Source organism: Nicotiana tabacum, chromosome 1, assembly GCF_000715075.1.
Source record: "Nicotiana tabacum cultivar K326 chromosome 1, ASM71507v2, whole genome shotgun sequence".
In the NCBI taxonomy this organism is placed as follows: Eukaryota; Viridiplantae; Streptophyta; class Magnoliopsida; order Solanales; family Solanaceae; genus Nicotiana; species Nicotiana tabacum.
The window spans coordinates 18089647-18101349 of NC_134080.1; the positions used below are offsets into that span (position 1 = coordinate 18089647).

At 33.1% G+C, this 11703-nt stretch overlaps 2 protein-coding genes across 2 annotated transcripts; one reads left to right on the forward strand and one right to left on the reverse strand.

The window, feature by feature from the left end:
• Positions 1–3608: 3608 nt before the first annotated feature.
• LOC107828532 (uncharacterized) lies at positions 3609–10007 on the forward strand. The gene is made up of 7 exons (XM_016655859.2): positions 3609–3965; positions 8029–8088; positions 8174–8256; positions 8952–9016; positions 9109–9142; positions 9300–9370; positions 9479–10007. The coding sequence occupies exons 1-7, from the start codon at positions 3656–3658 to the stop codon at positions 9567–9569; spliced, it is 714 nt and encodes a 237-aa protein (XP_016511345.1). The 5' UTR covers positions 3609–3655; the 3' UTR covers positions 9570–10007.
• Positions 10008–10306: 299 nt separating this feature from the next.
• LOC107828533 (uncharacterized) lies at positions 10307–11441 on the reverse strand. Its single transcript, XM_016655860.2, has 2 exons — positions 11236–11441; positions 10307–11140 (listed from the first exon to the last, which is right to left on the reverse strand). Exons 1-2 carry the CDS (start codon positions 11293–11295, stop codon positions 10544–10546), a joined length of 657 nt encoding a protein of 218 aa, XP_016511346.1. The 5' UTR covers positions 11296–11441; the 3' UTR covers positions 10307–10543.
• Positions 11442–11703: the final 262 nt, after the last annotated feature.

Consider the following 11703-nt stretch of genomic DNA (forward strand, 5'->3'; position numbering starts at 1 on the left):
CTTTTCTTCCATTTCATATATATATATTAGAAATATTATGTAGAAATAAATGACAGTGGAACCATTGTTGTAAACATTTGAGATAAGATTTTGTTTATAAAGAAATATGATAAGAAATTGAGCCACATGACAATATAACAATATTAAGTATTGAATAATATAATAAAACTCTAATAAGAATTAAGGCAAAACAAATTTGATCAAATTTAACTTAAAGGTATGAATAAAATAATATTGACTTATATTTTCATTGTAAATAGTTTCCAAAACTTTCTAAAAATAAGAATTTATATTTTAGAATTACTAACCACATGATCCCTTTTCTTCCATTTCATATATATTTTCTTTTTAGAAATATTATGTAGAAATAAATGATAGTGGAACCATTGTTGTAAACATTTGAGAAAAGTTTTTGTTTATAAAGAAATATGATAAGAAATTGAGCCACATGACAATATAATAGAAAAATTGAGGAACAAATAGAGAAAAAAAAATCAAAAATTTCATCATACAAAAGAAAAAGGATAAAACTTATTTAAATTTGAGATGATACAATTTTGCTTAAGTATAATAAGAAATAATATGCATGTGCATAAAGCCACATAACTAAAGTCTATAGATTACAAAAAAAAAATTTAAATAATAAATAATATAAATAAAGTAGAGATCATGTGAGGATATTTATACTAAGAATTACTTTAAAAAATAAAACAATGCAAGTATACAAACTCAAAAATATTATTAATAAATTTAAATAAGTTAAAATTTTTAAACAATAGTTTAAAAATAAAATAAATATTTAATTTAATATAAAAATTATATATCTATCTATATTATATTAAAAAATAGCAGTGGATAAGAATATTAAATAAAGTGTAAAGTTAATAAAAAAAATAACATGAAAATGTGATAATATTACATATTAGATGACATTATAGCAGAAATAAGAAAAATAATTAAAATTTTAAAAAATTATATTAAAAATAAAAAGAAAAAACTATTTAAACTTGAGATTAGAAAGTTCTTAAAATTATAATAAGAACACTTAAAATATGGATATGACCACAAAATTGAAGTCTTGCTAGATAAAGAAAAACAAAAATTTGATACCAAATTAAATATTTAAACATATTAAATAATTATCTCATGTAGGTAATTTTATTAATAAAAATTAAAAGCTAAATTTGTATCTTGAAACTAAAAGAGAAAGAAAATTTAATTGCACATAATACAAAAATAATTATAAGAAAATTCAAATAGGTTTGAAACATTATAAAGGAACTTATGTATTAATTTTTAGACTAATTCAAAGTAATATTTTAAAATAAGACGTGATATTATTTTGAGTTTGGGTCAAATATTTGTGTAAAAGCTAATTAAAATTTTTTAGTAGGGAAAAGAATGTATAAAGAGGAAAATAGAGATAGTGCAATGATACTTATATTGTAAATTTATTTAAAAAAAATATATAAATTAAATTATTAAATAATAGTAAAAAAATATTATTGATAGATTTGAATGATGAAAGAGTTCTTAGTAAGAGGATGATAATATAAATACATTAAATTTTAAGAATAAAAGTTTACATTTATTGATGATTATTAATAGGGAAATAAGTAAGACATTAAGTTAATTTATAAGCTAATAAATGTTCACATTACAGTATAACGATATTAAGTAATAAATATTGCAATAACTATAAGCAAAGAACAAAAAAAGAGAAAAATTATGTCTAAAAATGTAGAAGGATAAGACTTATTTGAATTTGAGATGAAAAATAATGTGGTAGTAAGAATTTTCCAAAATAATATTATTTAATATGCTCAAACAAGACATATCACAATGTTATATGTTAAGTATTCTTTAATATTGACCGTAAAATAAAATACAAGTGCCAACATCAAGGGGTGTTATTACATTATAAAAAAAAAAAGAAAACAAGTTATCCACTATGAGATTTGAGAAATGGTTTCATGTCCTGCTTCTTAATTAATATCTAATAATTATTTATAATTTTCATATTGAAGGTTTAATTTTAAGATTATTTGCACATAATTCAAATAATCCAAATCATAATTTAATATGGTTTATACCGCGAATCACACGGGTACTAAAACTAGTACCATTTAATAGGAAAAAACCTTAAAAGTTCTCAAGCATCCAAATGTGGTCAGATTATATCAGGTACGTCGAGTTTTATTTAGCAATAATCATACCATAATATGTCCTTTTTGTTATAAAATAGTTGCAGAGTTTTAACCAACTGATGTAGATTATGAATTTTGACCGTTCTCAAACTTTATTCAATGACACATTATACTAATTCGATATACTAATTAAAACTACTAATTATGTAAACTATGATAATTACTTGATATTTATTCAATAACTAATACGAATAAGTAAAATAAAATAAAATCAAACAACTCAATCATCTTTAACTACGGATTTATCAGCGATCAAGTGGTCTATTTTTTCATCAGGGCGCTCAAAAAAGTCTGTCACATCTAAGTGGGTGATGTAGAATTCATTGTCATAGACAAAATTAGCTTCAAGACATTTATTCTTTAGAGATGCTTGATAAAGCTCAACCAAATGTCTTGGTACACGATATTTATGGATCTTGCATATAATCACATTGCCAAAATATTTTGGCGTATAATAGGTACGTCATCAATGACCATTCATGCCATAATAATAAAATTATTTTCCTATTTCATCTCAAACCTCCTTTTAGAGGTGAGTGTGATATCTTCACTACCACTAGCACGTTCATATTCTTCCAAGAATGAATATGTATTCATAAATCAGATGTTGTCACATTCTCATCATGAATGGAACATAATCATCAATATGTGCTTTACAAAATCTCATGTCAAATCGATGACAAATATAACTTTCAAATAGTGAAAGATTATTTTGAGAATTCTTATTATTCTCATTATCACAAATATGACGATTATAATTTCGTCTATTATCACGTCCACATCCATTGATACCTTCACGGTAATAATTTGTCTTCTTTCAGACTTATCACATATTGCTATCACATTCTCTTAAGGGGAATGAGAATGAAGTAAATTCTACGGGACGAGTTTCCACTTCTTTGCCCACAATCATACATGAATTTGATCATGGCAAGACATAGAAATTTTACCATTTTGGTGGTTATAATTTCTTGCGAACTCTATAGGAGTTATAATCAAAGTTTATTATCTTTGCTTGCATTTAAAATCAAATATAGAATTTCAAGAATTTAAAAGAGAAAAATAAAGTAAAATACTTACCTTAAATCCAGAATTTAATCATGAAGAAAGTTCATGGAGAATTGACAATCATTATGCTCAATCTCAAAGCTTCTACTCAATTGATTAGAGTCTCGTGCTGATAACGTGTTATGAAACAATAAAAGAACAATAACAATATTGCAGAGAAAGAGAGAGAGGGAAATTCTTATTGAATTGGGATGATTTACAATGGAATAAAACCCCTCCATTTATGGGGGAAAAATAACTTAACCACCAAGTAACAAACCCTAGAATCTTTCTAGAATATAGACATTCACCGTAAATAGAATTCTATTTATAGCAACAAATATATAGTGGGCTTCTAATAAACCGTTTATAGGGCCGGGCTGTAATGTTAACACCCAAAAATGGCATCGCTTAGAACCACCACAAACTTTCTCGTCCGGGAAATTTTCCGTCCGTCAATACAGTTGTCAACTGTTCGATTCATCCACATCCCGCCGGCGCCATTTCCGGCGACGAGCCTTGTTGTGAGTCATCGTCTTTTACTACGCACAATCTCCTATAGTCCCGTCAGGTGCGCGGCGGCATCTGACGGCGGTGCCGCCGATGGAAAGAAGTCGCCGGCGCGGCTTGCTCAGGTTAAGCAGCTGTTAAATGAAGCCACGGAACGAGCTCAAGCTGCCGGCAATGATCCTATCCCTAAGATTACAATTGGTATTTCAATTGCCTCTATTTGAATTTCACACCTTTCCAGTTCCAACTTTCATTTACGTCCACTGAAAATGCCTGAAAGTTATATCTTAAAATGAAGTAACTGTAGTATAAGAAGTACAGTTATATTTTGAAATGAAGTAACTGTAGTGTAAGAAGTACATGGTAAATAATTTGCACTTTGGGGTCGTTTGGTTCGGAGATGCGTTATGCTGGACTAATTATGCAGGTATTAGTTATGAAGGGATTAATTATGCAGGTATTAGTTATGCAAGTATTAATTATGCAGGTATAGTTATGCTGGAATTAAAATATAGGAATTATTTCTTTTTGGAGGTTTGAGTTGTTTGGCAACTGAAATAAAACATGCCTTGGGGATGATTGTAACACCTTATATCAATTTACTCAATTTTAATATGTGTACTAAAATGAAAAGAATAATGGTGTTATTTATAATAGTGATTAATGAAGTTTAACACTTCAATCCAACAGATGTCCAGATTCATTTTGATCTATGACCGATATGCGAACATGTTTCAATATTGAAAACAACAGTAATATGATTTTTTTTATATGTACTATTTACTATGATTTTGTGTCCTATGAAATCCTAAAAGCACTAGAAAGGAAAAGGAAATGAATTAGAAGTGTTGATCATTATAAAACAAAAGTATTCGGAAGCATGCATGAGTAGGGATGGCAATGGGGCGGTGTGGGTGCGGTGCGGTTCGGGTTTAGACACATGCGAGCGGTGCGAGTTTAAACATATGTGAGTGCGAGGCGGGGCGGGGCGGGGCAGGTCAACATAAAAAGAAATTAATCTATGCGGGTGCTGGTTTAAAAACTTCATCGAAAAAGGAACTCGTTTTTTTGACTTTCTAAAGATGAAATTGATTAATATATAGCAAAATAAAGTTTCATACTGTATAAACTTTGAACCCAATGTTTGCACGTCAAGTTCGTATTCTTTTATGACAAGTTCTGATAATGTGATATCTAACACATAATTATTAATTGATTATAGATCTATTTTATTGATAAATCGTAACTCGAGATTTTGATATGTTAAGATCATGATTTGATCTTACTTACTCTGAGTAAATATAGTATACTGACTTGATCTTCCTCTTAGTAAATTATAGTAATATGTCTTATTTTCACTTTTTCCCCCGCTCATTCTTGCATATACATAAAAGCAAATTAATCAATAATCATTATAGTCACAAATCTTCGTGATACAATTTGAAAAGAATATTTTTCGATGAGAAAAACAACTCAATGTTCAAATTGAACAGTTTAATAACCAAATGTAGAATTACATAATATAGATCTATGGCAACTGAGCTGTAGAGCTACTCTAACTGTACAATGTGTTTAATATGTCAATTATTGCATATGACCCCATAGATGGCAGATCTTGATTTTTGCACTTGGCCTCAAAGAAATATAATACTTATAAAGTATGGTAAAAAGCAAAAATAAAAGAGAACACTTAAAACTAACAAAATGAAGAAAAAACAGTTATGCGGGGCGGGGTGGGCGCGGGTGCAACTGCTATGCGGGGTGGGTTGAAATTTTGCGGTTTAAGAGAAAACCCGCCCCGCATTCACCCCGCACCGCTTGCCATCCCTATGCATGACGGTATTTTTGTCACTTAATTGGTTTAATCCATGTATTATTTAATACACGTATTCTTATTCCATATTCTATCTTGCATAAAATAATACAAAAATTTCCCTCATTATTGTATACAAGTATTGTTTTATACGGGTATAAAAAAAGAAAAAAACCTAATCAAATGTTGTATTAGTTGTGCAAGATTTATATGGAATTCAAAACATCAACCAAACATTGCGGGTGGATTTTATACATAAGTATACACGAATTAATGTATAAGGAAGGAAAACCAAACAACCCCTTAGTGTTTACACCAAATTATATAATTTAACCTTAGCAGCTAAAAACTAAAGCGAGAATACACATAACTTAACCATGATTAAGCGATTGTGTGTATAAAAGTCAACAACAACAACAACAACGACCCAGTAAAAACCCACAAGTGGGGTCTGGGGAGGGTAGTGTGGTCCCAGACGTTACCTCTACCCCGCTGGGGTAGAGAGGTTGTTTCCGATAGACCCTCGACTCAAGAAGACGAAAAGAGACAACATATTAGTATCATAAAAAAAACCCATAGAAATAATAACATCACAAGAACCAGTGAATAGATGGAAAATAGAAATAATAACCAGTAAATAAGGCCCTACACTATGAAAACGGAAGAGTAGTGTAAACACAACACTGACCACTAGCCGTCTAAGACTAAATCGTAGCAGCGTAGCATCACACTGGTAGATTAAATATGCTCAACTACCTCCTAACATACAGCCTTAATGCTCGACCTCCACAACTTCCTATCGAGTGCCATGTCCTCGGAGATCTGAAGCCTTGCCATATCCCGCCTGATCACCTCTCCCCAATACTTCTTAGGCCACCCTCTACCTCTCTTCGTACCCACCAACGCCAACCGCTCGCACCTCCTTATCGGGGCATCCAAGATTCTCCTCTGTACGTGCCCGAACCATCTGAGCCACGCTTCCCGCATCTTGTCATCAATAGGAGCCACGACCACCTTCTCCCGAATATCTTCATTCTTAATTTTATCCATCCTAGTGTGCCCATACATCCACCTCAACATCCTCATTTCTGCTACTTTCATCTTCTGGATATGTGAGTGTGTATAAAAGTCAAATGGCTCGCATTTATTAGTCTGGTCTAAATATCGGGTGCGGGCAAATTTTTACCCGAGGTACAACCATGAAGTGGATTTGGCACTTCTTCTTTTTTTTGAATGAAGTAGATTTGGCACTTAAATTTAGTTGGTGTTATTACGGATTGGGCACTCCAATTAGTTATGATTGAGACATAATTGATTGATTGATATTCTTTCACTTTTGTTTCTCCATATAGGGATACTTGATAATAATTATATAGGGTTAAGCAAAAGTAGTGTTTTCTTACTTGCTGATTGCATATCAAATGGCATTCTGGAAAATAATTTTGTAAAGTGTAAATATATTACCGTACAAGTGATGTCCGCATGACTATGCTATAGTGGCATGACTTGGAAGATAAAGTGACCGGTTTCATCAAATGAGTTTTGTGTTATGCTGAGAATGTTACTTCTTCAGAGGCTCTTTTTGGTTTTCGGTTAGGGTCTGGAGTCTTTGGTGACTTAGTCTTCGAATTATCGGGGATTCAGCAGAGTAGATATTGAGGAATTTGTATGTGATGTATAGAGCTGTAGGTAATAAGGAAATTTGTCTAGAGTAGCTACAAATGTTAAAATGCTTTTGACTGCTAGAATGGATAGTCTAAGCTTTGGTGGGTAGAGTTGCTCGGTACATGTACTGGTGAGAGATAGCAAGTACGTAGGGAAATAGTTGGGGTGCGCGCAAAGAAAGAAAAAATATGTATAGCTTAATATTAATGTCAAAGACTATGGGGATAGTGATCAAATCACATGTAGAGTAGGAGAGTAGAGACTACTGCCAAATTTGAATTTATTCTGGAGTCCCTTGTTAATTCTTAGGACAGAAGTGGTTGTAGCAGCTACAATATGAAATTGCTTAAGGTGGCTCTTCTACTCATCGAAGAGCTGAAAATCTCTTGGACTATTCTGATATTCATCAAAAGCTTTCTTTTTCATGAATATTTTCTCAAAGCAAGTAGTATCTTATAGACTCTGTAACCTATTCAAGATCTTTGTAATTTGCTCTTATCATCTTATGACTGAAGTGGATACGGTCATGGTGTTTGGGGATTTTGCTTTTTTTTTTTGGGGTGGGGGGTGGGTTGGGTTGGATGGGGGGGGGGTGGGTTGGAAAATGAAAAATTAGAATGGGCGATCGCTTGTTTATTACATATTCTTGTTTTCAATATTCAATTAGATTTGGGAGAAGTGTTGCGTCTGATTAATTATTCAGCTTAGTTTTTCAGGATGTCTTGTATATTGAACAAACTGGAAAAGCTAACAATATTTATGGTGCTCTTCTTTGTTTTTGTCCAGATCATGTTATTGTTAACTTTGCAAGAAGCGGAGGTCCTGGAGGTCAAAATGTCAATAAAGGTCTGGTGCAGCTTCTTTCAGAAGATAAAATTGCCTTCTATATTTTCATTTTCTTCTTTTATTCAAGGAGTTTCTATCTTTACAGTAAATACCAAGGTGGATATGCGGTTTAATGTAAAAAATGCTTATTGGTTAAGTGACAGAGTCAGAGAGAAGATTTTGCAAATGGTGAGCTAACACCTGTCTTTCACTGTCTATGCTTTCTCTATAGATATGACGTGGTGGTTTTGATCGGGTAGAATCTCAGTTTTCATTCCAGCTAGCTATTTGAATTAGCACTAGAATGTTAAAGTCTGTTTCTTGGTTCTTCCTAATTTACATCGCTTGCAACTTGCAAGAAGGGTTTGTGATATTGAGAGAGAGAGAGAGCAATTCAGCTCTTTGTTAATTACTGAACGCATATGGGGTATCTTTTTGAAGTAACTGGCTCATCTCTCTTGATAGTTACATGATGGTTGGAAGGGACACCTTTCCACTGTTTTCTTTTCATAAATATATGGCTTCAGAGGCTATAGAATGGTGGCAATAATTCTTCATCGGATGCTATTAACGTTTCTGCACTGATTCTAGATCCATAATTAGGTGATAAAAGTATACCGATTAATGATGCTTATTATAAGTGTATCTGATTACTGCACTTGCTATATTGCTAATCACTCTTGACTGTTCTTTGATCATGTACATTAGCAAATTTATGGGCTACTGGGGCAATATTTCTTTGGTTCTATTGGAAAGACTATCTAGTGAAAATGTCATTTTGCTTCTTGTCGTGCGTAATTTATTGCTGTTCACATATAATTATTGTGATCTAATATATTGCAACTCACATAACACTATTGCTAAGTTTTTAATATTCTAAACAGGAAAAGAATCGGATAAATAAGGACGGAGAGCTTGTGATCTCTTCAACAAAGACGAGAACTCAGAAGTTAGACTCTTCCCTATATCTATATATATATATTTTTAAATGTTTGCTTCGTCAAGGCCACAGAGTTGATTGTGTGTTATGATTATATTCAGGGGTAACATTGAAGATGCTTTGAGTAAATTACAGGTACTCATAAGGAACATTCTATGTAAGACTGTTCCCACTTTCTATCAATTGGAATGGTAGAAGTCTATCCTTGAGGGTCAGATGATGTTTCAGTGAGTAGAGTTAATCCTCAGTATACAGTTCTATTATGAATTACTCAGTAAGCTCAATATCACAGGCTATAATAGATGCTGCTTCTTATGTACCTCCGCCTCCATCTGAAGAGCAAGTGAAAAGAATAGCAAAATTGTAAGTGTTGTCAAACCAACCTACGTTACACACGTATTATTTACCAAATTCTTGATTGCAAACTTGTATTTTTCTGGAATGACCAAGCTCCTTTCCTTATACAAACAGGGCTGCTATTGGAGAGCGCAAACGGCTTGACAATAAGAAGGCTCAATCACAAAAGAAGGCTATGCGAAGAAGCAAAGACAGTTGGGACTGATTCCAAGAGTTTGCGATTGGCATGCCCGATTCTTGTCCAACATAGGCATTGGTTCTTCTATCAAATTCTCCCGGTGCTTTGATCATGTCCTTTGTCCTATTTCTATACGATACCAAAATGGTTTAAGGAATTAGTATAAAATCCATCTCTGTAGGTCCTATGAAAGCTTCTTGATATGACTATACAGCTAAAAGAATCTAGACTTTGTCGACCAGCCTAAGCTTTAGCTGAGAGGATTACTGAAAGCCTTATCTTGAACTTCCTTTCCTTTCTGAAGATGCTGATATTAGATAGATAGTTGACAAAAGAAGAATAAGGTGGCCACACGTCTTTCTTTATGTACTCGGTTCTCATGTATGGATGGATACATTTCACATAATTTTGTACGAAACACTCCTATTTGGGACAATGAACCAGATTCCAATTTTTAAAATCTGAAACGAGGGAATATTTTGGCCATCGATCCTCATTCTGATATATGTCATAATTTTTTTTTCATAAGAGCAAATAGGCATGATGATAGTAATAAAAATCAACTCGGATTTGGTAATTTGGAGTATTGTTCTAGACTAGGTGATATTTCAGAAACAACAAAAGAGTATCCAACTCTACCGAACACTACCATTATTGTACAAGCATTTAATGCTATTTGCCTTTCTCGAAGACCAGGAGAAGTAACGGAAATGAGGTCAGAAATTATGATTTCTGATCAATTCTGTCTATTTGTGTAACAACTATGAAAGGCAAAGTGCTATTTCATCCAAATATTTCTGACCATATATACAACTTTCGTCAACAAGATAAGCACCAGCATATATCAAAATTGCCAAAACCGAGACCGTCTAATTTTTTGTATCATCTATATACAGAACGAACCCAAAATAAAAGTAAGAAAATAATTAAACAAGAGAATAGGTAAGGAAAAAAACAAATGACAACCAAAAAAAAAAGAATTTTCCATCTCCTAAACGTCATCACTTGCGTATAACAAACTCCTCTCCTGATTCTCTATCAAAATGTCTAATCCATCGACTTTGATTCTTCTCGGAACCACCCTTTCCACCGCCGCTGACGGTGGCTCCAACATGAGCAATATCCAAACCTTTCCCCACCGGCAGAAAAACCGACCGTACAATTCTTGATTTTCCGTCTAGTACACTCCGCCACCGGAAATCAGATTCAACTCTTGAACTTGCATTCTTACATATCAAAACTGCTCCCCTATGACCCAACTTCGCCACCCTCAAAATTCTACAAAAATCATTTCTCCTACAATCCACCACCAAAAAATCAATCCCCATTAACCCTTCCATTGCTTCTTCCGGTTCTCTGACCACAACTTCCGGCGACATTCCGGCATGTTCCATGGCTTGAATATACTCTATTCTTGAATCTTCGTCAGGTACTAAGCAAATATGTCTGCCACGTGTAACATGACTAGCAACTGCTAAACCTATACTTGTTGCCATAATCCCACCTCTTGACCATGTTTCTACAATCATTTGTGCGTCCCAACCTGCTGCCATCGCTGATATCAACTCTGCTACGCTCGATTCTTTAAATATTTCACACTGTATAATAATCATTTAAATCAAGAACATCAATAACCTATTAATCTAAAAAGAAACTTTCTAGGAAAAAAAGGAGTAAAATAATGGATACTTACGGATTTAACAGTATCAATATAAGCTTTAGATGCTTTTTCTGGAGACCAAACCAACTTCATATCTCTCTTTTGGTTTCTCTAAATGGGGCGTTCTGAAATTTGTTGTGGGTGTAAATGGGGTTTTTGTAGTTGGTAAATCTTGGTGATCAAGTTGTGTTTTTCTTTGGGGAAAAGTTTTGAAATCTGAAATGGGAAATGAAGTATGTAATGACACGAGACTTATATATATGAGAGAGAAAGAGACGGAGAGAAAAGGAAGGTGAACGAAGCGAAGCGACCCTCTAGAAAGAGGGAATTAGGCTAAGAATAAAGGAAGAGGTCAATTTCAAAAGAGTTGACATTCGGCTCCATGCAATTCCAACGTGGTGGTATTAGCTTTTCTGTGGATTTTGCCCCTTTTTTCTGCTATTTTTCTCTTGTTTTGTATTTTGCCTTTTGACACCCCCTCCACAAATGTCCTGTCCTTCC